This window comes from Plectropomus leopardus, chromosome 15, assembly GCF_008729295.1.
Source record: "Plectropomus leopardus isolate mb chromosome 15, YSFRI_Pleo_2.0, whole genome shotgun sequence".
Taxonomy (NCBI): domain Eukaryota; kingdom Metazoa; phylum Chordata; class Actinopteri; order Perciformes; family Serranidae; genus Plectropomus; species Plectropomus leopardus.
The window spans coordinates 24,684,411-24,712,367 of record NC_056477.1 but is presented as its reverse complement, the minus strand read 5'-3'; the positions used below and the strand labels follow the sequence as shown (position 1 = coordinate 24,712,367).

General features: G+C 39.1%; 2 protein-coding genes across 2 annotated transcripts; one reads left to right on the top strand and one right to left on the bottom strand.

The window, feature by feature from the left end:
• The first annotated feature begins 283 nt into the window (after positions 1 to 283).
• On the top strand, positions 284 to 16,981 carry LOC121954736 (kynurenine 3-monooxygenase). The gene is made up of 15 exons (XM_042502422.1): positions 284 to 383; positions 733 to 802; positions 1,093 to 1,190; positions 1,858 to 1,947; positions 3,527 to 3,575; positions 6,199 to 6,286; positions 10,080 to 10,245; positions 10,370 to 10,441; positions 12,490 to 12,611; positions 13,167 to 13,314; positions 13,394 to 13,451; positions 13,549 to 13,631; positions 14,771 to 14,872; positions 14,959 to 15,018; positions 16,441 to 16,981. The coding sequence occupies exons 1-15, from the start codon at positions 324 to 326 to the stop codon at positions 16,603 to 16,605; spliced, it is 1,431 nt and encodes a 476-aa protein (XP_042358356.1). The 5' UTR covers positions 284 to 323; the 3' UTR covers positions 16,606 to 16,981.
• Positions 16,982 to 19,129: 2,148 nt separating this feature from the next.
• opn3 (opsin 3) lies at positions 19,130 to 27,684 on the bottom strand. Its single transcript, XM_042502647.1, is given in 5 exon segments — positions 19,130 to 19,779; positions 20,562 to 20,813; positions 24,217 to 24,536; positions 27,241 to 27,657; positions 27,660 to 27,684. Coding segments are annotated over 5 exon segments (1,290 nt in total). The 3' UTR covers positions 19,130 to 19,503.
• Between the last annotated feature and the right edge of the window lie 273 nt (positions 27,685 to 27,957).

The window sequence follows — 27,957 nt, the reverse complement described above, 5'->3', positions numbered from 1 at the left end:
CAGCAGGCAGGTGTCTGGGTTTTTTGGTTTTTTTTTTTGAGAAATTTAAGTGTGAGCTCATTTGAATCCACCCAAATGACGCAAAAGTGTAAGAAGTGTCTGGTTCAGGCCTTTTCGGAGCACCAGGTTGTCAAATGCTGTTAGGGGATTCCTCAGTTATCTGTCGCGTGTGTTTTCTTTGAAAAGGGAACTGATATGGAGGGTGACATTCATGGGACTGCCTCTGCTCCTCCTCTTTTAAAGCTTTACTCAATACTTCAGTAAATCACTCTGAGCTGGACAGTGAGAGGGGACAGATCAGAGGCCAGAGAAGCTGAAGCACAATGGAGGAGTCAAGCAGCCAGTCAAACAAGAAAAAAGTTGTAGTGGTGGGCGGTGGTTTGGTAAGAAAAGAAAATGAAAGTGAATTATTATTATTTCTTTGTACCTCTGTGACTTTTGATCTCTAGATAGTCATTCACTTAGGTAGCAGTTTCCTTATCTACAAAGTTTCTTTTTATGGATGTAAATAAGAGGACTATTTTTTCTTTTTGGTATATCACAGTCAAATGTGTTTTTAAAAGTATGTGGGATAAAAAAAAATTTTTTAAAAAAAAGGTTGCAAAAGAGTGTTAAGATATGGCCACAGTCTATATAGAATTAATATTGTATAGTTAAGAGATGACATTGTAAAGCATATTTAATTTTGGTCAGATTCTCAAAGAGCTGTCCTTGTTCCCCTTCACCTTCCAGGTTGGGGCGCTGAACGCCTGCTTCTTTGCCAAAAGAGGCTTTGATGTGGAAGTCTTTGAAATCCGGGAAGGTAGTATTCAAAGCTCTCTTCAAACCCTACTTTTAAAGTAAATAACATTACTCTGTTCTCTGAGGAATAGACCCACACTTCAAAATTACAATAATCCTGAACTGTGTACGCACATGCCGTGAGAAGAAATTTCTTCTTAGGCTTAGCAATAAAATCATGGTTAAAATGAACAGACGTCTGACAGAGTAAGTCAAACTTCTCCTTCACACACAGAGGTGGGAAACATTCCTTTTCTAACATTTTAACTTCCACAAAGGTGTGTTTAACACATTGTGTCTGATTTTGGTCAGATATCCGCAGAGCCAAAGTTGTGAAAGGAAGAAGCATCAACCTGGCTTTGTCCCACAGGGGCCGGCAAGCACTGAAGCATGTTGGGATGGAAGAAAAGGTATGTTGATTAAATGTATTCACAAATTATGTTGAAATTAGGTACGTTTCTTTCTCTAAACTGCCAGGGATTAGATTATTGGTCTAAAAGCTGGGCATGGGAAGACATCAAATGGTAGCATACACTTGTGCAGGGCAGCCATTATTCCTACTTGTGTTGCTGTATAATTCCTCTTAAACTACATACCATACACTGAAGGCACGCTGGTGGAAACCTTTCATATTTCAAAAATGAAATATTAGATATGTAGCCAGGGCCTCAGGAATTTGTCCACTCTGCTTTCTTAGCTCGCAGTCCACTTAAGATGTTTTATTCTGGCATCTGGCGTCAGCAATCCTTTTTGTTGGTCTACATTTGCTGCACTGAGCATGTTATGCACGCCTGAGAGCTTTGCATCAAAGCCCTTTTTACACTTGTGGGACTTTTGAGCTTGACAAAACAAGGTCTGCTTTACAAGGTTTATACATATACTTTCAAGGGTAGCAGCTGGACCAGCTGGACTATGCATGGCACCATACCCTATTTCCATTTAGACCACTTATAAACTCAAACTGAAAATGTGAATTTTACCCATGAAAAGTATAACATTACACATTATTATTCATCCAAAATGTTAGTACATGTCATTTCTAAACATAACCCCCAGTATTACTTACTTTTCCCTCAGATCGTCTCCCAGGGGATCCCCATGCATGCAAGAATGATTCATTCCCTGAGTGGGAAACAGTCCCCCATCCCTTATGGCAAGAAAGGCCAGGTAAGCTGCTGTTGTAATGGGAACCAGGGCTATATGGAGAAAATTCAAAAATTTCGATTTTTTGATAAATAATAAGCAGCAATGAGTATATTATGGTTTAAGGCAAATAACAGAACAGTCTTGTGAGTTCAGAAAATTGACTCATTTTATGGTCAGTCCATCTGTCCGTCCCATTGTCTTGAACATGAATCTCAAGAACACTTAAAGGAATGTCTGTAAATTTGGCTCAAATCTCAACTTGGACTCAGTGATAATTGATCAGATTTTGCCTGTTGAAGGTCAAAGGTCAAGGTTACTGTGACCTCACCAGTTTCTCTTGTGAGCGCTATATCTCCCGAACACATTGAAGGTGTTTTTTTTAGTTTTTTTTTATGTGGCACAAATGTCCACTTGGACTCTACAAAGAACTGATTACATTTGTATGGTCAAAGGTCAAGGTCACTGTGACCTTGCATCTATCTCATTCTCGTAAACACAATGTCTGATGAACACCTCAAGGGAATTTCTTAAAATTTGGCACAAATTGCCACTTGGACTCAAGAATGAACTGATTAAAATTTGATGGTCAAACATCAAAATCAAAGTTATTCCTCGCAAAACATTTTTTGGCCATAACTAAAGAATTCAAATTATGACAAAGTTTTATTCAAGTGTCTACTAGAATAAAATGAGGAAGTGATGAGATTTTACACACAAAAGATTGAAGTTTAAAGCCCTGTGACATCACACAACACTTTTCTGGTCATTACCTAATGCCATACCTCAGAGACAGATGGGGAGACATCCTGGCATCCATGTTTTCACAGACATGGATGTAAATTCTAAGTGGAACTTGAGTGGTTTACGTTTTGAGAACTATGCTGATTATTTGCCAGGAGGTGGTCCTGCAACATATCCATATAATAAAACTACAATAGATCTCAGTTACCCACATTTCATTGTTTTTACCTATTAGTTAGTGCTTAACATATCTTAATAGATTGCATGGTCATGCATTATCACTATATGTTGTTACTTTGAAGTTATGGTAAAGTACTTTATTGAAAGGTACTCTGACAATAGATAGTATCTTTATTATTTCCTACATACTGCTGAAAAGATGACCCCGCTTCATTTAAGTTTCAAGTGTTTGGCTGTTAGTAAACATATTGTCAAAGTAGCCTTTATACTGAGTCAGTCTGCAGATTAAATATGCAACATGCATGCACACACACAGGTGCGTCACTGATGTGACTCGAGGACGCACCAAATGATGAACACTGCAAGTAACAACGTATGCAGTCAGACTGAAATTTTGTCACAAAGCAAAATAGTGCGCTTATGCAGTCTGAAAATAGCAGTTTTTAATTACACTGCTGGCAGTTTGGCAGAGATTCTCAATCTCATGGGGATTTATGGTAAATAAAACAAAAATATACAAGTACGATGGTGAAAGCATGTAGAATCATGAATGTAGGGAGACAAGAGCATAAATCCCTGAGGCTTCCTGTTCCCATTTTTTTTAATGAACAGTGTCTCATTTGTGTTTGTGAAGCTGTTATACTTGAATTGCACTAAATACATATTATTTCCCTTTTAGTTCATTCTGTCAGTAGATCGAGCCAATCTGAACAAAGAGCTGCTGACAGGTAAGAACATTTACAGTGTCTTTCTATTAATCAGCCAAAGTTTACATTGAGCATTAATGCTGAACACAGTGCCATGGGATGTGTGCTGAAATAATCAAATTATAGTCAAATTAAAATGACAATTTCACATTCAGACAAAGTACATATTCTAGGAAAATACTGCAAAATTTGACTCATGAAGAGTTTTAGCCCTTTTCAGACATGCATTTATGTAGATGTGATGGGTATTTAAAATGTCTGTGTCATGTCTGAATAAGCACCTGGGTCGATTTTACATATAAGTTATGACAGCAATTTGATAAAGATGGTGCAGGGGACATTTCTGTAACACTTTCAACACGTACAAGCCTGAATTAAATGCCATCAGATTAACATAAAGGCAGCAGCAGCATGAGGTGAGACATTTACAGAAAGATTGAATGTGTCTTGTGATGTTTCTACCTTTTAACAACCTAATAAAAGTAATATCTCAGTCTTCATTAAAATCTCCCTCTTCAAAATCAGAAGCATGAAACATTAAGAGGGAGCCAATCTCAAGTTCTTCTCACTTTAGTTTAGGGTGTAAAAAATGTTTTTCCCTCAGTGTTACAAAAGAGGTTAACACCCCCACATAACCATAGTGCTAATCTAACCAACACACTCTCCCTGCATCTAAAAGTTTCACTCTAACTGTGTGGACGAGTCAGTGACTATCTACCAAAACTTCTCTGACAATGAATTATTATAAAACAGGAAGTAAAATTTGCCCTCTGACAAAATTAAATAATGAAATTGATGCATAAATGCATGAGTGGTTTCATAGCATTACTGGCTTTTACAGCACAACTTAGTCACTTTTACTACTGCAGCCCCAGGTCACAACTATGGGATAGTGCTAAATACTAAAATGTAGCAGCACAAGTGGAGATGTGTCACAGGCTGTGTCCAAAATCAATTCTTATTTATTGTTAAGTGCACTATATTTACGGTCCAACATTTTAAATGAGGGTCCAAATACTGAACTTTATGCACCACGTAGTAACCTAAAATATTCTCGCAATGGAGTAAAATTGTAGTGTCAATGACATAAGTCCAGGGGTGTAATTTATGGGAGAGACAAAGGGGACATTTTTCAGAAGGCAGTATTGGATTTCTCCCATTTCTCCCACAGTTCAGAAATTAACATTATATTAAAAGAGGTATGGAGGTTGGAATAGTGTTTGTATTTTATTTTTTAGGAAATGACATAGAGACTGAATGGAAATGAGAAAAAAATGAGAAACCTTCAAGAGTGGCAAGAGTATCTGTCATAGTAGAGCTTGGAGTGTCTAGTTCAAACATTTTAAGAGGAAATACAAATCTTGAGCTCTGCAGGGTTTTAATGGAATAAAAAGAAAGAAAGAAAGTAAGAAAGAAATAAAGTTTAACATTTAATCCCTTACTTTGCACATTTTACACTGCCTTTATTGTTGTTGTGCAAAGCATTTTGTGATGGCCAGAATCTATGCCATCATGTACTACCAAAAGTAACTTTCTTTTTAAAAGTTGTCTGTGTGGAATTTCTGCTTATACCGACTTTTATATAAAAGTGTTTATATTCATAATATTTCCATGTTTTGATATCAGGCCACTATTCTTGCAAATGTGAACAAAATTCAAGCAACAGGTGCAAATCTACCCCTCAGCTCCAGAGTGGTTTTATTTTATTTTTGCTGCATAAAATATTTTTTTGTTATGATCATCCATTTCATGAAAGGAAATTATGAAAAATCACAGTTGTGTTTTGTTCTCTGGAAAATCTCTGGGAATCTGGAAAACATACAACAAGTCCTTTAAAGGATTGGTGCCTGTAGGCCTGCTAACTGTGTCCAAATCCAAATTCTGCCTCTGCAAGAGTTAATACCTTGCAGTGATATCGCAAAAACAGCGATGATATATAAGTGTCCAAAATGTAATTAAATAAGTCTGTACCCTCAATACATTCTTAATTAACTTTGCAAAGTGTTTCAAGTCACAAGACAAACTCTCTTCTCCCACCAGTTGTCCTAAATTAGGTTGTTTGCTAGCGAGCAGAGCCATATCTACTGCAGATACTTCTAGTGCATTAGTTTCTTTAAACTATATGAGTACATCAGGGGACATTTGGGAATGTGTTAGTCTTTTCGGGCTAAAATGATTTTGCCTAATATTTAATGAAGGGCCTCGGTGCACGCTTGGAGATAATGTATGACAGCAGGGGTCTGTCTCCAATTAGATTGTCTGTGTGTGCTGAAAGAAGGGGCTGATTGTAAAGCCGTCGTTCTTATCAGGGCCGGTCTAAACTCCCAGAGTGAACATTGAGATGATGAGATTTCAGAAAGTCTGACAACCTTCACATCAGCTTACCCAAAACCGGATACATTGACTGCTGTGCTATGTTGTTTGTGAGCTTCATGCTGATCAGCATGAGGTCATTCCCCTTCAGCGGGGGGATTGATTCAACTGTTTACTGACAGTCTGTGTCCTTGCTGCATGTTTTTTAAAATCCTGTTTAGGCTTTTATGTGCACTTTAACAAGATATCACCTGACTTATTAAACCGCCGGTGTTATGTCATGCTTGCAACATGTGATATAAGCTCCTTTTGTAACATTTCACTCCCACAGCGGCAGAAAAGTATCCAAACACAAAGCTGAACTTTGAACGCAAACTGCAGGATTTGAGTCCTGAAACAGGGCTGATGACCTTTGCCAGGTAAATAGTTACCAGTCTCACACATGTGCACCCCTGTATTCACAGCAGACACACACACACACACACACACACACATACACTTTTGGGGACATTGCATAAAGCTACATTCATTTCTTGGAGACCTGGAGACCCTGAACCATTACTTGCCTAACCCAAACCTTTAACCTAACCTCAACCATGGATCCAAAAAAATCCCAGTGTTGTTGTCCCCAATTAACTGGTCTTTAGTCTGGGATGCCTGAAGGTAGCCTAAGCTACACACACGCACGCACGCACGCACACACACACACACACACACACACACACACACACACACACACACACACACACACACACACACACACACACACACACTGGCTTTATGGATCCTGTTCCCTCTGTGTAAACACACGTGGCTTTGCACATGTTAAGTGTCAGAGGTCTGAGATGGTGACAAACATGTTGCCTTTGAAGCTGCTGTGCATGAGTTTTTAGTAGCTTTGTAACTGGCTGTCCTTGAGCTAAATGTGACACACAATTTACAACCCAATTAACACTGAAACACCTCCAGGTCGTTTTAGTCGTGGGAATTAGTGTACCCATGCAGTAAATTATTAACACTATACGCAGGAGCACCAACTGTTTAACTGGAGTTTTAAAATTGAATTCAGCCTTATCTAAAATGTGTTCAAATCTATTCGATGTGTATGTTGTCATTTCTATTTATTTATTTTATTTTTTTATGCTCGGTGGTGCAATGTGTACTCAGTTGAAAATGTGGATCAGAGTGAGTCACTGTGCAGTTGTTGCCACAGTGAACAAACACTTAAACACACTTTAATTAAATCAAGTTTTTACGTAAAGGCTACGAGTGTGCCTTGAATCCAAAAGTCACACAAACGTGCATTTAACACATTCAGGACACATCCTTCCCTCCACCCCGCAGTTGAACTGTGACAGCCCATATTTGCTCTCTCCAGCTTGTATAATGAAATGTACACGGAGAGTTAGATGGCACTGTGATAGCTAGTTTCCTAGACAGGAAATAGGCATCAGCATGAAACAGATGTATATGACCTGGTTTCTTCTTATCGCTGTAAATTTAATAACATTAATGAGGTCTTAGAACGTCACTGAACACTATTCAGTACTGTAATCTTTTAGGTTGAGAGCTGTAGCACTGTTGTGGGCAATGACAACATGAAATCAATACCCCATGGTGCTGGTATATCACCGAACCTCCCAACACAGTAATTAGGAAGCTACAACTTGTCAGATTTACTATGCACTAGGTGAATTTACAGATTTATTAGTCACTGTATGCATGTTGCATTTTCACACAACTGCTATCTGAGATAAAGTATGTTATTGAACTAAAGATGAGTCTTTGCTAAAATTGTCAAAATGACATTGAAACTCCAGTCTGTAATCAGTGTAAAGTACATATTGACTAAACTTTCCTATTATTGTGGAGTCTCATGTTCTGAGATGAATAATGCAGTGTTGTGTGACTGCTGGGGCATAAAGAACTTAATGTACAGACCTCAAAATTATTGTTTTATTTCCCTGCTATTAGCCACGCTAGCAGTGTGGCCCCATGGATGGTAATGTGGGTCAGTGGGTCCATAAATTTAATCCATAAAATATTGCCACAAATATTTTATATTTTGCAATTAAGTCTAATCATGTGTTGAACTGCTCCACATGTGACTCATAGCCCTAGATTTTTGCATGGTGATGCACAGCCTCATAAAAGGCGTGCCCTGAGAAGGATGAATATGTGCAATAATGTCTATGAGGTCGAGAATAATTAAGTTAATTGCACTTGGCAGCAGAAAACTTCATTAAGTGCCATGTATGCATCATTAAATGGGGTGATAGAGTGCTGAGAATGTATTCACATGTACTTATTATTGAGTATAACAGATGCACCAGTATTTCCACTTGGGTCCTGAATGTGTGCTGTCCTGTGAGCAGAGTCAGAGCTCAGAGCCAACATTTTACTCCCATGTAACTCCTGGAGCTATGAGAGCAAGCCATCCCCTGTGGCACAGCAGACTGTGTCAAGGGATGTGGTGAATACCGACTCCTGCTGTCTGGAGCAGCTTTTAAAGTCAGTGAGATGGAGCAGACAGTAAACTGTGTGTGTTTAGTGGCCATGAGATGCCATCATCTGTTCACTGTGACTTTAAGTTGAAATTATATGGATCAAAATGCTTGACATAGAATAATTCTAAGAAAAAATCTGTTTAAATAATTTGCTTATAGTAATCAAGTAGTTGGCTAATAAAAATACTTTGCAGTACTGGCAGTGACCTGTCTGCTTCCAGCTGGCTCCCTGAGGCTGATGTTGCATGTATTTTTCTCTCATCAAACAACAAGAAGAAGTCATGTCTGCTATTGATGGTGACAGAAAACAAATGCCACCATGGATAAAAAAAAGAGAATTTGAGACAGAGTTGAAGGCAGGGCCCTAATCGTGAAATTTGCTCAGTGGTGCATGAAACCAAAAATGTTATATTGTACTTCCTGTAAATAAATTTATTCAGATCCTCGGCATTGTCGGGCCCATAGGGCAAGCACAATAGAGACTTCCACAATCTGAGTGGCTAACTTCTGGTTTAGCCTTTTGCTAACCTGAATGGGGATAAAATGATTCAATGGTGTGGCATTTATAGACTTGACTTTATAGAAGTGATCAATTTATTCCAAGAAAGAAGTGACAACTATAAGAGGTATAAATGCACTCAAATCATGATTAGACCTTGAGGACTGGGTACAGGATCCTAAATGTGGATCATGAAAATAACAATAAAAAAAAAAAAAGATTAGGACAGCACTCAAATTTGACTTTTTATATTACCACTCTGATTTTTCAGACAAGACGTCCTTTGATCAGTCAAAGAAGGGCATCTTGTCCTGTGACAATATTAAAAAGTTTAGTTGAAGTGCTGTCTTGGTCTTTTCATTTTTATGAATCAGAAAAAGACATTACCATGGAATTGATTTGGTTTACAGATACTGTAAGTATCTGTAAACTGTAGCGTAAATGAAATATTGTCTATGTGATTATTAGCTTGTAAATAAGTTAAATGCAGCATTTTTTAAAATTTAAGTTTACATATTTTGTGAAAAGTTATGTCAGGGCATTTATATCTCCATGTGAAAAACTATTAAATATCTGCACGGAATTAAACACAACAAAAAAAAAAACAAAACAAAAAAAAAAAACACTTTTCAGTTATTAAACATCAGAACTAGAGAATACAATTTCTGGAGAAATTGTTGAAAAATGTTGAAAAACTGACACTGTACTCTGCAAAGCTGGCTTAAATTTGTAAGCAAAAGGTAAGTTAGTTGGAAATGTTGGAAAATTGGGAATGGATTTAATTAATATGAATGTCATTGTCAGTCAGCCAAAATGCGAACTCCTGCAGAAGAAAATATACTCCCAAAGTGTACATGATGAAAAAGTTCAAGTGTGAGAAAGAACATAAAGCTCTCTGAATCTGAATGAAAATGAAGTACATAGCCTGAGGAACCCAAACGTAACATATTCTCTTGGGCTAAACATCCACAAAGGAACGTCAGCCTGAGTGACAGGCGCAAGGGTTTTGGGACATTGCTTCTAGGATGCTCAATGAAGGTCTCTCATTTATTGTGTAGACTGCTTACTGGAATTATTTTGTAATATTAAGGACCTTCAGGCTAAGTATGAAAATGATCTCTGTTTAATCAAGTCAGAATCCTGTAAAGATAGCTTATGTACTCTACATTGAAGTGAATATGACAAAGGTTACTGGTACGTTTTCAGGTCAGATGGGTCCCACGAGGAAATCAAGGCAGATCTGATTGTCGGCTGTGATGGAGCTTTTTCTGCTGTTCGCAAGCAGTTCCTTCGTCGCAGCCGCTTTAACTACAGCCAGACCTACATCCCCCATGGCTACATGGAGCTCACCATGCCACCCATCAATGGAGAGGTCAGTCATCTGCACCCTGCTTTAATTGAAGGCTGCGAGATGCAGATAGTGTTGGACTCACAATTGTTCTTGTAATTGTCTTCTTGTTCATTTATTTCCTTTGTCCCACATTCAACGTCCCCAGTTCGCCATGAAGCCTAATTATCTGCACATCTGGCCACGAAACACGTTCATGATGATTGCCCTGCCCAACTTGGTGAGTGTTATTTTCTGTGTGTTTTAGTTGCACTAATTCTCAAACTACAGTTGCAAACTGAGCAACGTGAACTGTTTATTTATGAAGAGTATTACCTTAGATTGTTGGCAACCAGGACCTGTTACAGGAAGACATTAGCATAATCACTTCAGAAAATTTTCTGGCATGATTGACCTCTGGGATGTCCTCTGAGTTAATAAGAGTTAATTAGGCTAATTTAAAGAGCTTCATGGCCAGCAGAAGCTCATCAGAAATGTTACTGAGGATTGTCTGCTTCTCCCTACTCCTCACTCAGCAGTTGTGTCTTCCTTCTCTGTTTGTTTTTGTCAGACGCATCCTCCTTAATCCCATAACGATTTTTCCACATGGCTGACTCAGCGCCGCACAGTTTTGCTCTCTTCAGTGAGACCAGGTTAAAGCCGCTCACTCTGAAGCATTCACACTGTCACTCACTGCCCTAGTTCCCAGGAACACATTAGGACTGACAAAGACAAAAAACACTTAACACATCCTCACTGCTGTGGGTACCATGGTAACAGAGATGGTGCTAAAAGGTCCTTGGGGAGGACTTTGTGATGCTGACAGATAACACCTGCTCGGATGGGCAGATAATGGCACGCCCACAACCCCAGTGCATGTTCATCCATCACTTGCACTGGGTGGAGTTTGGCGATTACATTTGCATTTTGGGTGGAAGATTCACTGATGAGTTCAGCATGACAGATTTTTCAGAAAGTAATGGGTGTCTGTATAGAAATACAACACATAAATACATGTGAAATGTCCAGTGTGCACAGTTAAGCATGACATGCAGCAACTTTATTTGTGCGAGCAGGGTTCATTCCTGACCATGAAAACTCATCTGTGATAAATAATTCTAAATGTAAGGCCCACTTAGATAACTGTTCCCAAGACGTTTGGCCACATCTCAAGACCTTCCTCAGTGGATACATCTGAAAGCTTTGGGACTGTCAGCATGCTGATGTTAGAATACTGTTGTAATCAATCAATCATTAATTACTCTCCTAAAAAGTAATGACAGTTTGCTAATAATTATGATAACACTTAATTTGGAGGGGTGTACACAAGACTGACATGACACCTGTCATAAACGTTGATGAGTGTCATTTGGTTAATTGTGTGACAACTTGACATTTAAGGATTTGTATGGGACATTCCCTACACCAAATGCTTTAGAGAGGAACTATTTCTCAATCTACACAGCTCAGCCCACAGCTAACATCAGGTTGGTGGCCAAGTGCTTATGAAAAAAAAAGGACAGCAGTGTGTACGTGTAGAACATGACTCGAATCTGACAAGTAGTCACGTTAGGGTCACTTTCATGTCATCATGGCCTACACCAAACACGAATGGCTGTAAGGAGATCATGTGAGAAGTGATGCATAAACACAGATTTAGGTGCCAGGAAATGAGTTAAAATGAGACGCGTAAACTAAACTAAGCACATCGTACAGAGAGCAAAATTATAGTACAAATAAGGTAACCATTGTACTTCTGGCAACACTGGTGCTAGTAGAGCTAGAGGTAGATGCATGCTTCCTTATGCGCATTGATACAGTTGGTAGGTGTAGTTCGGTAGAAAGGAAATAGTTCCTACATGAAACTGCTAACAATAAGGCCTGTGAATTATCTTGAGTAACTGTATTATGATTTCTGCAAAGAGACATCGCTGTTAAGTTTTTCAAATGTATTTTTTTTTTTTTTTGAGCAACACAAGTCAGGTGCCATCTAGTTCCATTATAGTGGAGAGAAGATAGAAATCTCTACAGCCAATAGCTTCAACACGCTGCAACTCACACCAAAATAATCTAGATAATAAATAGCGATACAGGTAAGAGGAAATATACTGTATGTATTTTTGATTTGGGGGTGAACTTTCCCTTTCACAAGCAGTCAGCTCACAGTAGAGACTTACTGTCTGGCCCATAGTCTATATATGTGAATAAAGTTCACTTGGTTTAACTTTACAAAGAGTGTGACACAGTGAGAGCTAACATCACATGTGCACTGTTTGTTATCTAATTTAGGACAAGACATTTACCTGTACCCTCTTCATGCCTTTTGATGAGTTCGAGAAGATCACTACAGGAGATGAAGTCATCGAGTTTTTCCAGAATTACTTCCCTGATGCCATACCATTAATAGGAGCGTAAGTGACTTTCTCACCTCCACCCCTCTTTCTCTCTCTCTCTCTCCCTCTCTTTTCACTGTTATCTTTCTCTCCACCTTTTCTCCCCCTCTGCCTCTATCTCGTCATCCAGCCTGCCAAGCCATCCTCAAACATACTTTAATTTCTCATCATCCTGTCGACTCCAGCAGCATCCACAGTCATAGTCTGTGAAGTGTGAAATTGCAGTTACATGGGTTTGAGCAGTAGTTTTAATTTGAGGTGAACCGTATGTTGTGGGTGACAGGAGAGACAGCGGAGGCATGAGCTGTAGAGGCGCTCGAGGCTTTCATTCTCTCACTTCCTTTTTGGGTTGATTTTATTCGGAGTGCTCGAGCAGAAACTGAATGCATGCTTTCTTTCGTCTTGTTGCCTGTTCAACTTTAACGAGGCAGACAGAGAGCATGGCTCTGCCTGAGATGCGACAAATGCTTTTGTAGCAAGCTAAACCCGAGTCAGTTGTTTAGAAAAATGCGACTGTCAAAACACATAGCTCGAAGGAGTTTGTATTGTTTTATTTCTATTTGTGTCCCGCAGTGATGCTCTCAAGAGGGATTATTTCCGATTGCCTGGACAGGCCATGGTGTCTGTCAAGTGCTCCCCATATCACATTGGAGACAAATGTGTCCTCATGGGCGATGCAGCCCACGCAGTGGTGCCTTTCTACGGGCAGGGGATGAACGCTGTAAGTAACTCCAAATGTAGGAGAAGAAAAGGCAGAAGAGAATTAAATGAAGACTCATTCATCTGTTCATGCTTTATAGGGCTTTGAGGACTGCATTGTCTTTGAAGAAGTAATGGCTCAGTTCAATGAGGATTTCAGTAAGTACTTTTTCACTGAACAAAGATTAAAGGAGGCTGAGAACGAACTGACAATTCAGAAGAAAGTGAGGCTGTGTCCCTTTGTGTATCTGTCCAGGTGCTGTACTGCCTGAGTATACCAGAGTGCGAGTTCCAGACGACCATGCCATTGCAGACCTGGCCATGTACAACTACATCGAAGTAATGCATATTATTGAATATGTTTAATTTAACCTTATACTTTAAAATGCATGTCTATACACAACATTGTAACTATTAAAGTGGGTATAAGTTATTAATTACAAACTGTTTAATCTTAATATTGTAGAGATAGTGACATCAACACAAACACTGCAAAGGTGAAATAGGTATTTTAACAAATAAGCTCTAAAAACTCATTTTATGCTATCCAAAACAAAAAAACACGAGTTATGGTAGGTTTAAGTGAAAATATTACCAACTAAATATAACCTAAATATTTAGATAGTTAAAATACTCATTAGAAATGGCCCTACACAGAGTGCTTTATTCATTGCCAGCTATCTTTTAATTTAATCAAAGTAGATCTAGTTTAAACAACTGTAAGTTCTGCTGAGTAGTTTAATCTATAGCAGTGCATCAAATTTTATATAATAATGTCTTATAACAAGCCAAGATGGACAAACTTATTATAGTTTAACCTGATCAGAATGTTGTCACCGGTCAGAAATACTCATTATAGCTATGAAATCAATGTGATATAGTGGCATAAAAAGTGCAATCTGGTACAATCGGAAATCTGGTAAAGTAGAAGTATAAAGCATGAAATGAGAATAAACAAGTAAAGTACAAGTACCTCAAAACTGCACAGAAGTAGAGTACTAGAGTAAATATATTTCCATATTTTCCAACACCTGGGATGGCTTGAGTAATAATGCTCTTTAACACTGGAATTAGTATTAGTATTAGTATTAGTATTAGTGTTAGTATTAGTGTTAGTAGCCTATACTGTCTCTTTTTATAAGTATAGAAAGACAATTCACAATCAGTTGAAAGTGAGTTTATGTTCTGGGAGTGCTGAATCCAAATATTCGTTGATATTAACTCTCTCCATCTCATCTGACAGGTGGACAGCTCCCTAACCATCTGTCCAATAAAACATATGCGCTCGTAGTAATTGGTCTCAGAACTATTGTTACTCTTACAGATATTAAAATTGAAACACTTTGATTTAGCTTAATACCCTGTTATTGCAGAGTAGAGGAGGTCATCAGGAGTTTGTCATGTAGCTGTACAATTTATTTGAGGGGATTACAATATGCAAGACAGATTTATTTTCCCTAAAACATTTTGTTTTGCAGATGAGGGCCCACGTCAACTCCAAATGGTTCCTTTTCAGAAAGCATATCGATAACCTCCTCCACTTCCTCATGCCAAAGACAATCATTCCACTTTACACAATGGTAAGTGTCCTAATAAACAAAAAGATCACTGTCTTATTGTTGGGTTTACCAGAATCGATATCATCACTGTCGTTCACTTTCTCCAGGTCACTTTCACTAGGACAAGGTATCATGAAGCCGTGGAACGCTGGCACTGGCAAGACAAAGTGAGACATATTGAGAAAATGTGTTTTTCATTTCATCCTTCAGTTTACTTTTTGGGGACATTTCACGCCTTTGAGCACTTGAGCCTTATAATTCAGGACTCTTTTGAAGTTGTAGTTTTATCAGCACCGAGCATGAAAGGCGGATGTGACTCTCACTGGGTAAATACTTCCCTTTTTAGTCAGATTTATTCCACCACCAACACATACCTCTGCTGCACAAAGGACTGTTTCTGATTTCTCATGTTTGGCTGTAATGAGTCAGCTAGTCCTTGGCACTGTGTTGAACTGTCTGATGTGACCTGTGCTGATAGCTTCTGCGCTAATGATCCGCTGTCAGAAGGGCAGCGGGGATTTCACAGCCTCCTTTGTCGATTGTTTAGACCTGTCGGTATGTCTGGGCAAAAGGCAAATGACCTCAGTGAGGAGGAAGAAAAGACTGCTGTATGAAGCAGCATATACAGAAGACCAGTGGAACATAGTTGTTCACAGCATAATTAGATATTGGCATGGACAAATAGAGGTCTGCTGCAGAGAGAGAGTGATGGTCTGTCTTAGCCAAGGATGTGGTAGTAATAAGGCGGGAAAAAAGCAAGGGAACTAAACTAAGTGAAGAATACATAACTGTGTGTATTGAAGGGCAGAGTATTAGACATTAGTTATTTCTAAACGTGATTAGAAAATATTTTATTAAATGTGTTGCAATACCCTACATTATACATAAATTATGTTAAATAAGTTGGATATTTGTGACTGAACTTCTTAAGCCTGATTTTTAGCCACGCCTAGCACTGGTTTGGCTTGATGAATGGTAAAGTCAGTCCAAACAGAAATCCGTCAACAAGTATTGGAGAGACTGGCATGAGATTTTTGAAGACATTCATGGTTCCCAAACAATCGCTTGCAGAGCTCCTCTGGTGCCACCATGACGTTGACATCTGTGGTTTTGAGTGAAATATTTCAACAATGATGTCAAATTTAATTCAGATATTCATGTTCCCCTCAATTTATCACTTTTCAATTAGTGCCATTAAGACATGGTTTTGATTTGGCCCATACTGATTTATCATGGCACGGTGTGTGGTGGTTAGCACTGATGCCTCACAGCAAGAGGGTCCCCGGTTCAACCCCGGGTTTTAATTAGCATCCAAATGTCTTAGACCTTCATATGATACTATTCCATATGGCTCAAGAGCTTAAAGGTTGCCTTAGTTTACTATTAACACACTTTCCCACTGTGTATTTGGCAACCTTGGACAATGGCAAAATCACATTTTTAAAGGAAAGATTAATATGGACATGATTTTTAAAAAAATTCTTATTCACTAATAGATTCTAACAAAAATATGTGTGGATAAAACTGTAATAACTGAATTCAAGCTAACTGAGATTTTGTTCTTTTTTAAAAAAAATGTATTTTCACAGGTGATAAACCGTGGCTTGCTTTTCAGTGCCACAGGAGCTGTTTTGGGAGGCTCCTACCTGCTCATTAAAAATCATTCTCACATTAACAAGCTCATCGTACCCGCTGAGAAAATGTGGGACAGGCTTGTGGCCCTCTGGACCCCCTCAGCGCCGGCTCTGATCTGACAGACAAGTGCAAAGACTGCGGCATCAAACACGAGAACTGAGAGAATCCAAATTTTAATTAGAGTTTGACTGAATCCCCAAATGAACACAATGAAGGCTCTGCCAGGCAAGTTGATGTAGTGTAATAATGACTGTGCTAAGTTATAGTCACAATGGTTGATATGATTTTACAACATTTCACCTGTGTATGAACAAGAGCTGTTTAATTAAAGAAGCCCAACAGCGTGCCATCATCACCACTTGCACAATTTTCAATGTGAAAACAGCAAAGTGTCACTATTAAACTCACAGGAAGTGGCTCAGGGTACATGCTGTTTAAGATTATTTGGATGTTTACACCCGAACTGCAAATAAATGTTTCCTCAGCTCATCGTTACTATCAGATTTATTTTGTGTGTTTTTTTTCCTTTGACTGCGTTACATTCTGGCTTGTGGGACAATATCAACTCAGTCAACAGATTCTTAAACCTGTAATTTTGGCAACTTTGAGGGAACTGGAAACAAGCTGCCAACACACTGACAAATTCAACTTATTGAACTTTTTAACCAACACTTGCTTATTTAGACACCCAGCAGTCCTTTGTGTCTGGCCACCTGATAAATATAAGTCTAATTTTTACTTTCCTTTTAGCTCTGTTTTTGGTATCTGGCTTCATTACAGTGCCCAACTATCTTTGAACTAATTTTGGTTTTCCTTGACCTGAAATGCCAACAGTGATGACATTGGTGGGTGGATCATATTCTTCAAGTTGGAAAAACAGTAAAGTCTTGGCAGTAATGGTCTTGTACATTTTCTTATTAATAGATGTTCCATGCTTGTTTTTGTAATAACAGAAAAAAAGCTCACAGGTAATCAATGTGATCTGTCATCTTGCTACTACTGTTTGCAAACTTGCAATTCCTAGGTTAGCCAAGGCATGGCCCTATTTGCCCTAACCAACCTCACTCCCTTTGCCTAAACCTAAGAAACTCCAACCAAAACATGCAATGAGTGCTAGCCAATCAGAGGGAGGGTACAGTGGGTCATTCCTTTGCAAATCAAGAGAATTCAAATTTGCCTACTGTTAACTTCTGTTGACCTCTGTCCTTGATTACAATCGCTCCATTCAAAAGTGTTGGAAACACAGGCTGGTTTAATAGATAACACCAAAGTTTTAAAAAAGGAACCAGTCAAAGAACCACAGCTTAAGAGTGAACCATAACAGTAAAGTGGGACGGCTTGACAATGAGCAGAAACTCACTGAAACTCCATAAGATGAGGATGATTATTCTTTGTAACTTCATCACCACGATGTTCTCACATTATTTTATGCTCTTCCCATTAACAGCTGCGGCTGGAAGTGTGATGTTTTCGTGTTGAACATTCATATCATTCTCATGAACACGATATCTCAACAATACCTTGAGGGAATTTCAACAATGAATTTTGTGGTGAAAGTTCAGGGTCACTGTGACCTTGTGTTCATCTTGCTCTTGTAAACGTGGTGACTCAAGAATTCATGCGCTAATTCTTACAAAATTTCACACAAATGTTTAATAGGATAAAATTTAAACTTTACTGTGACATCATAACGTTATATAAAAACACTCTGGTCATAATATAGGATCAGTGGGGGAGTCATTTGGTCAGACACTGAATAGGTGACACTATTCTTGGGTGTCCACCTTGAAACTGTATAGATCTCCTGCATTACTGGGATGAGAATGTTTGTAAATGTTTGTTTTAGAATATGTAGTTTCCTTGCAGCAACATTCACACTGAATAATTAACTACTGTCATGGCCACATATGACTCTATACAGACATGGATGTAAACCGTAACCGCAACTTGACTGGTTTGTGGACGCATACAACCTTGAGGTGGTAATTCTAGTTACATTATCATTTGATATATTGCTATTATAGAATATTGCTTTGAAAAAAATAGTTTGATATGCTGGGGATGCTTATGAGCAAGCAGTCTTAGTTTTTATCTTATTGATAAGAATTAAGAGAACAGAAGGAAACCAATTCTATTTTACCAAGAAACCATAACTATTTAACTAAACAGTATAAAAAACAAAGACCACTCAATCAGTCAGTCACACCTCGTCACTGAACAAGGGTCTTATCAGCTATGGAAATCCATTCATCAAGTCTATTCATAGCTGACAGCCCAGGAGGTTATGAAAGGAGTGCCTCACTGAAGCACACTGGGGTCCTAGTCTCATCTCCTCTTATCTAATTACACTCCTGTAGCCCTCATACATATAAATCCACCAGATGTCATTTCACACAGACTGCTCTCATCACCCTGCAGATTTAGATTAGAATCAGATAAGGTACACAAGCTAGGTAGCTTAAAATAGGATCTCTTTATTGAATCCATACACAACAGTGACAGTTTGTGTAGCATGGTTTATGGCTAAGGAGCTAAGGCTTATTGTCCATTTTACACACTTGCAGTTGGGTACCAACCAAAAAAAAAAAAAAAAAAGACAACAATCTGCTATCACATGTTGATCCATACTCCATAACCCCTGTCCCCTAAAAACTCGACACAGTCCTGCAGTTGTCACAAATACAGTGTGGCATATTTGACAAATAATGTGATAAGAGAAACATGATATTACTAGTTGTTAACTACATCAACATGTATTTATATCACCAAAACTGATGGTAGATGAGGATGTCACACTTTCGTACAACCTGCTTAGACAAAACACTGTCAGGAAATAGGTTTAGCTGAGATCTTGAGCTGACAGTTGATATATTTACAATTAGCTGTAACAATTCTGTAACTGTGTGTGCACACAGAAATGTCCAGGGAGGTCAGACAGGATTATTTTGGCATGGATTTGCATGTAAGGTCCTAAGGCATACAGAGTGGTGAGGTGAGAAAAGTCCAGTCCTGGTGGATCACAATGGCCTCACTTGAATGACATTAACCTCCGCCGAATCTTTAGCTTTGGAGGTCATATCCAGGTGCTGGAAGTCATTGCTGGTGATAATGAAAACGATGGAGGAGGAGCTGAAAGTCACCCTCTTCTTGGGTCGGTCCCTGCTGCCGCACGACCCAGACACAACAATTGGTCGAATTGGACGCCGTTGGACCGGAGCCAGAGGACGCTCTTTGAGGCTGCGCTGAAGCCAAGAGAGCCGCGAGCACAGCAGCTGCAGCAAACAGCGGCGGAACTGTGAGAGGACGAGTCAGAGGAGAAGCAGTGGAAAGGATTGTATTTTACACAGGAATTAAATAGCACCATTTGCTCACTCAGTTGCCCTTCAAACACACAAGATATCAGCCTATATATATATATAACAGCAAACTAAGAATAGGGGACAGTTTCATCCAACTGACACAATAAATGCATAATGTACTAATTAAGGCTTGGGTAATTAGATAAAAACATACAATACATATTTTATTCACATCCTAAACATTTTTCCTGCATTTTTGCGGAATTTCACCTCTAAAAATGTATCTGTGGGGAATCAAATTCTGCACCATTTTGCGTAAAAGTACTCCAACAAATGCTCATAAAAATACTAGTTTCTTTTACAAGTATTAAAATAATTCTGATTTTTCTGCTCAAACCACAAATTGGAGCAGCATAAGAAGAGAACAAAACATTGCTCCTAACTCAGATGCTATTGATTTGCCCTATCTGTCCATATTAAATTGCAGACCAGTCCAGCTGGGGTCATTGGAGGGGAAAAAATCGACTGAATACCCAGAAATTGGTCAATCAGAACTCACCAGCAAAACATAAATAATGTTTTCCAAAACCCTGCAAAACATGTGCTAAACAATAGTGGAGGGACTTATTCCACTGAGGATAGTGCAGGAAAGGTGCACAGTTCACTGATGTCTTATTATTTGCAGGTCTGTAAATTGACCCAGAATAGATATAAAGTTCTTCACTGCAGCTTTCAAATCTACAACATATTATTTCCAGCACTGTGGGACTACCAACCTTTCTGCTCATGAACACATAGATGAGGGGGTTGTAGGCCGTGCTGGACTTGGCAAAGAACGAGGGGATGATGGCCACTGTGGGAGAGACTATGCTCTTCCTGCCAAAAGCCTCCAACATGGATACGACAGCATATGGCGTCCAACAAACCAGGAAGCAGGAGATCATCAAGAAAAACATGACGGCCACCTTCTTCTCGTACCGCAAGATCTTGATGATCTGTACGGTCTGGAGGTCCTGGATGGAGCGCAGCTACAGAAACAGGAGACAGTAGGATGCAACTGTGAGGTCAAGAAAAGCACCGTCTTTGTAATTTGCATAATGTCTCATTACTATGGATTCCAGAGAAAATCTACCCTCTCATTTTGCATGTGCCAAATGTGAAAATGTAATAGTAGCACAATTGGAGAAGAGTTGTAAAGCCAGTGAAGTAATATAACTACCCACAGTTTTCTAACATTATCCCAGCACTCCTGAGTGTACTTAATTAAGAAAATGTGCCTTTTAGTGCTAATGAATTTAAGTTTTCATTTGAAAGATGGAGAATGTGTAAGTTTTCCTTTAAAAAATTGCTTGACTGACACTTTAAACTAGATCACACTCTTCAGGTAAAGTGAGAAGATGAGAAAGCATTTTCTAAACTTTCTCAAATCTGCCATCTGCAACAGCTGCCATCACCGCAAGCTTCTGTTTCTTTGTATCATGAATTCAAAAAGTGTCTTTCTAATTTATGTTCTCCATTTCTTATGACACCACAGTCTGTTTCCATTGTAATGTTCTCCTGTTCTCCAGGTTTTCAAGGACGTGTATGCTGAGATTGTCTGGCTTTACCAAAGCACGCTGCTTTTCTATCAAGCCAAAAATACTCTGTAGGGTTCAGAGAACTTCTTTTTGAAGATTTTCAGAGCATCTCCCAAAATGCTATGATGTGTGATGAGTTCTCCAGGCTACTGAGGTGTTCAGGGATTTTTGTGGTGCTCTCACACTTCCTATAAAGTTGTGAATATGTAGGGAAGGAAAGATAACAGCTGTACCAAACTGTGATGCAGACAGACATCTGAGTCATTTGATTAGAATTCTGTTTTTCCAATTTACACATTTGCTTACATACTGTCCTTTTCAAACACTCAAGCAATGTGGTAATCACAGCTAAAGATGATACTCATGATGATACCACTCACATGTCATGTATCACCAGGCTGTCTTCTGCTTATGATGACATCAGTGACACTTAAAGGTGCTGTATATGAAATTTTTGAACATTAGTATTGCAGCAAATAACAATTTGATCTGTAAAGATATCATGGAGTAATGGCATCCTCAGCAAAGATTGAAGTCCTGCTCCCACTGTGTGCATTGTAAAGAGCTTCTCCGTTCCTTGTTGTGGTAGATAGTTCAGCTGCAAATACATGTTAGTGTTTGCGAGTCTGTTCTCATTCCGAAGTAATCAAATACCACTGCTCTGTCAGTGCTTTAGGCATAAGATCCCGACACCAAAAGGCAACTTTCACGTCTGCATGATAAGCCTGTGGATGGCATCATGTGAGAAAGCGGAAAGATAGAATAGATCGCAGATTGTTGATGCCCTGGCATTGGTTATCATGTGCTGTTGTTGCCTAAACACAACCACCTGCAGCGTAATTCCACTATGTGCTTGTGTTGACATTATGGTAGCAGCATCCCAGAACATAAACAACAGACTCAGAAGGATACCTAGAGTGTAATAAGTAGACGAAGAAGTCCACTGCAGAGCCGCAATATGTGATCACTTGGGATGAGAGCAGATTGGTGGTATCCTGCTGGCTGCACTCATATGGTGGTTAAGGAAGGTCACTATTGATAACGACCACCAAATTGTTAAAAAAGCATAATGCCCTCCCTAAGGTTAACACTGTTGGCATTTTTTCTGTTGTTAGCACTGCTTCTGTTGTTAGCGCTGTTATTGTTGTTAGCACTGTTTGCGCTTGGAAGTGCTAGCCACCATCTCAGCCACTTCCATGTTGAGACCCATATGTAGACAATCCCACCTCAGACTCAAAATACACAGCTCCTTTAAAGGCTGCACCTCTGAGGTTCAGTGCAGGCACAAGGAAAAATAAGTTTTCCAATGATTTCCACTGACGAGCCCTGAACGCAATATATATGATAAGAGAGCCTGTGATGAAAGAGGACTGAAAGGCAGCACTTGGTCAGTGAAGGTCAAGGAGTTTCATTTCATTAAAATGAAAATCCAGTTGAATCTCTAAAGTCTGTACAGACTAATAATGTTCCAAAGATCTGCACACTTCATTATTTCATCTCTGTAATTAAAGAAGGCAATCTTTTGCAGAAAATGTACCGGTGCTTGCTGCCAAAAATTTACAGTTACATGTGAAATTGTTACTGAATCAGCTTTAGTTGAAGTGACAGCTGAAATACAAATTCTGAAAGAAGTTTAAGTGTGAGTTATTATGGAAAGAAGCTACATTTTCAATTTTGGTGTAAGAAATTAATTTAGTTGAAGTGTCAGTTTAGGTATAAATTGAGTGAGGTTGAAGGCTAAGTGCTGAGGGGAGTTGAAATGTCAGTCGCAGTGTAGGTGAAAAAGCGAGCTGGAAGTCAGTTAAGGTGAAATTCTGAAATACATTTGTGGCAGTTCATGTATGTAAACTAAAAGGCACTGGCTGTTGTAGTGCCAGCTGAAGGGTTAGGGCTGAAGAATCCTGAATGAACAGTGGAAGTTGTGGGAGGGTGCTGTTTGAAGGTAAAGACATGAGATCTAAAAGGTTTTGATGTGTTACTGATATTGTGTGTGATTAAAGATGATAGTTCAAGTGTGTGCACTATAAGCACTTGAAAGGTCAGCTGTGGCATTAGATCTGAAAGGTGTTGGAGAATAAAAAAAACAGTTGAAGTGTCACACTGAGATTTAATAGTAAATAATAATAGCTAGGGATGTTACGATATCAAAAACTCATGGTACGATATTGTAGCAATAAAAGAAAAATCCATTATACGATATTGATCACAAGATTAAAAAATGTGAATTACCCAGAAACAATGAATGGTTACCCAAAAAAAAAAATTTTATTGAATAATAACTTTGATGTGGACATAAGCCGTTTTCTCATTGGGTCTGAGCCTCAGTTTGCAGACTTTGAGTCAAGGAATGGATAATTGATCAGTTGATCCAATCAGAGCTGATCAGATCAGATCAGTGGATGAGTGAAGCAGCTGCCACAGAGGCCGGTGAAAGCACTTCACTGTGCTTAGTGTTCTACTGCTCCGTCTGTGCTCAGAGTACGCTCTGTGCTCCGGGAGTATGGTGCAATGAATTACTGACCAAAATGCTGTGCCAGATGTTGACACTGTGGTGGGTCAAATAAACACATGTGTGGGAAACCCTGTCTTCAGAATATCACACTTTTAACACTTATGTCTGTAAAGATTGAAAGCTCAAATGGGCAAGATGGAGTTAAATTAAATCAGCCATAACTCTGAGTGGGGAGGAGCTCAATTATCAGTTTCTGCATTCATCTTTAATGTTTCCCACCCTGATTTTGGTCCAAAGATTTTGATCAACAACCCCCCATTTACAAGTCTATGCAAATCATTCTGTTTATCAGTCTAACTCATAATTTATTAAATATGCTGACAAGTGAACAGCATGTCTTACCATTTGCACTGTGTAGAGGATGTTCCCATAGCAGTAGATCATGATGCCCACAGGCACAAAGAAACAGGCCAGGAGGAAGAGGAGGATGAAGGAGGCATCATTTGGGTCTTTAGATGCCCAGTCAAGGGAGCAGCCCAGCTGATGGATCTCCAGTGTGTAGCGGTTCCACCCCAGCAGAGGAGCCCCAGTCCAGGCCAACGAGTACAGCCAGATGTGGCCGATGGCCCGCCATGCCCAGGGGAAGTCCACCACCTGCGCATGGACCACCCGGATGTAGCGCTCATAGGCCAGGGCTGCCAGAGTCATGATGGAAACTATGCCTGTCAGCGGAGGGAGAGAAACAGCCATGCTGAGTAATGCAGAGCGCTCACTGCAAGATCTGGGTCAGTGGCTACTCAGCGTCTCTTTGGACTGAATGAGTTTCATCATGCTATGTATAAACAGCATTCTGAACATCTTGGTGCTGAATATCACATTCAAGCTTTTTTTTTTTTTTATGAGTCCTTGAAAATTCAAAGAAAGTTACTTACCACCCACACACCTCTAAGACCTGTCTTGCACAGCTGCTTTTCCACACAAAGTGAAGTTCAAATGTTGTCTCATATTCAATACATTTATCACTCTTGTGCTTATGTTGTGCATTATTTTGTTCTCATTATCTGCAAGTCAGGGTCAAGGTACAGTATCCAAAATCGCTATGCTTTATATTTTTAGTCAACATACATCACACACACCCACATAACCTATCCAGTATCATACAGCCTATTACCAGTCATTTTTGTTTAGTTTTTACAGACTATTTGAAGGTAAACTGTTACGTTTATGTTGACATATAAAACTATAACAGTTATTTGTTTGCAATTTTATGTTCTTGAAATAAGTAATATATTTTTCTGTATTTTGTCATTTCATAAAGAATATTGCAATCACATAAATCCCCTGAAATATTTTAATATTATTTTGGGCTTTATTGCCCTATTGCTCACCCCTTGTGATTAAATAAATAGAAAATATAATAATAAAACTAATACTTTTTGTGGGGTGTGGGGCACGAGAGAATAATCAAAATAAGATATCTTCTTTTTCCAGCAAATTTGTCATATCTGAGTTCAGTTCCACATAATTATGAAATTTTGACCATTTTTCAGCCTTTTTCTTATCTCAGCCTGATCCTTATTTAAGATCTTAAAATGCTTTTTTACCTCCAGGCACTGTACTGATCTTTACTTACAGAAAGATCCTGAATAAAAAATTAATGGCTTATAATGAGCCTGCACAATTTTTGAGTTTTGTCTTACTGATCAGATTTAATTGTATTTTATCTGTTGTCAGAGTTGAGAAACTCTGAGAAGCCTATGAGCACAGCAAATTAACTCCTGCTGATTTATTCTTTTGTTACTTATTTATCCTAAGGGGTAGTTTGGGAGAAAGGGACCAGAATCTAGTAATCTCCAAAGAAGAAGGTAATTTTCTTCTGATAAGACAAAAAGCAAAGACTATTGTAAACAACAAAATTTCCCTTTGAGGTAATTCGTTCATGAGGCCTTGATTAATAGGGGAAACATAGGAAAAGTATCAGTGAACACACACTCACAAATCGGAACACAGTTACTTGTTTCAGGTTATGCTGGAGCCACAGCTACCCAGCTAGAGTTTCAGCAGGACGGACGTGCATTGACAAAGCTGCCAGGGTTTATCACCGCAGCCCCTGTGAGAGAGAGAGTGTGTGTGTGTGTGTGTGTGTGTGTGTGTCGGACACACTGACACAAGCCTCCTCTGAGTAATACATATGATAAGGCAGAGAGATGACGACATGTTTCGAGTACAGAGGACACAGACAGAGTTATCGGATTTATTTATGTACACTTCGATTTTTACATTACACTTACACTTTATTGTGTGAGCAGGGAAACATATATTAAACTCATGTAAGCAGGTGCAGGAAGCCAGTGACATTCACACTAAATATACCTGAATGTGTGGGCCAAAGCAGGCCAAACGGCACATCCTTTCTGCTCAATGTCATGCCTATGATAAAAGACATCTTGAATAGAAAGATATCAACTGCAAATCTAGATGCAAACACCTTCTTTGCACACTTTTTATTTGAAATTCTCCCCCTGACACATTTGCAATGCAAACCAGATCAACAATGTCAGTGTTGCAGCAACTGTGCTGCCACATGATAGAGGCAGGATCTTCAGATCATGTGCAAAAGAGCCAATGTCAATTAAAGGACAATAAGATCATACAAGAGTGCAGCCATACGGTGCTTTTCTTCGTTTAGTTTGCTGACAAAGCAGCAAAAGCTTAGGGGTTTGCTCTAATGAGCTCATTATCACACATCCATCCTCCCTGAGCCATAATTCCTACAGGGGTGGGACCTGGAGAATGACCCTCACTGTTCGTTCACACTTCACTGCTGAATACAGTTGTGCTGGAAATAAATGGACAATCGTTTGTTACAGAATGGAAGCTGTAGGCGCATTGTAGGTGACAAATACCCTCCTCTGCATTAAGCAATGACCTGCACAATATGCTCACTTTGCATTAAAGACACATACTGTCAGAGACATTAGTATTTAATTGGATTGGATTCAAGGTCGTTAGATTTAACTGCAGCTCACTGCGTGGGAAGACTAAACTGGTTTTTGACCAAAAGAGTATTTCAACAATTCACAAATTAAGCGTGAACAAGAGCTAATAGTAGTACCACCTTTTAAAAACAGCTTTTTCCTTTTTTCATATAGCTATATATTTTATAGAAAGTGTTTATATGTGGAATATGCTTCTTTCATGTGTTACCAGTAATGTGGATGAGCTTATCTCTGGCTCCTACATAATTACACGGTATTAAGCTGCCTTTTCTCATATTCTGACTGTAAGAAAAAAAAAATAGGTGTAAGCGGTTAAATAAATTCGCCTTGAACTAATTTACTGAGAAAAAAAAAAGTTTACGTGGCAATACTGATCCATTTAAAATATACGCAAACAAATATCGTTTTCTAATTTAATGTTTCTTACCAAATAAGCTGTTGCTGAAGCCGTCCCAGATGCATGTCGCGTGGCTCCATGTCCACCCGCCTTTGACGCACGCGGCAAACGTAAAGTTTATTCCGATGACAGAAACCAGCAAATCACTCAAACTTATGTTGACCAGCAACAAATTGGTGGGCGTCCGCAGTCTCTTGAATTTGCAGTACAGTATGATGACAACAACGTTGTTACAGAAGCCGAATACTCCAATGGTCCCGATGGTAAAAGCGAGAAGTTTGTACGTGCCAACTGTAAAAAAATAATGTTCAGTACTTCTCTCCGCTCTGGTTTCGTTGGCGGGATTCATTGCGTGGATAAAAACTTGGTGTCCAGCATTGTTGTGCTGCGCGCGGTGAATGTGAGCGCGCGTCCTGGAGCACGAGACACTATACGATCCACTGCGCTCCTCCACGCGCTCCCCGCGCCGCTCATTCAAACCAACCCCGAGACTGCTGTTTGCTGAAACTGGGTCAATGTACCACTGTCATATCAAGCAGATTGTAAGCATTACACTTCCGGCTTTACTTTCAAGATAAAATACTTTTTTGACCTACATGTTTGGTGACAGACACGTGCCTAAGTATACATGACACTCAGAGTTAAAAATAAAAGTACACAGAAAGAGCAATTTAGGAACATTGTTTTTAAAGTGATGTTACACAAATAATACGGCACAGATGTTGCAGTAATTCTGTTGTATTTCTT

Coding starts and splice junctions, on each gene's coding strand:
- LOC121954736 (XM_042502422.1), top strand. CDS start 324: ATGGAGGAGTCAAGCAGCCAGTCAAACAAGAAAAAAGTTGTAGTGGTG. Junction 803..1,092: donor AGTCTTTGAAATCCGGGAAG/GTAGTATTCAAA, acceptor GATTTTGGTCAG/ATATCCGCAGAGCCAAAGTT. Junction 10,246..10,369: donor TGCCACCCATCAATGGAGAG/GTCAGTCATCTG, acceptor CAACGTCCCCAG/TTCGCCATGAAGCCTAATTA.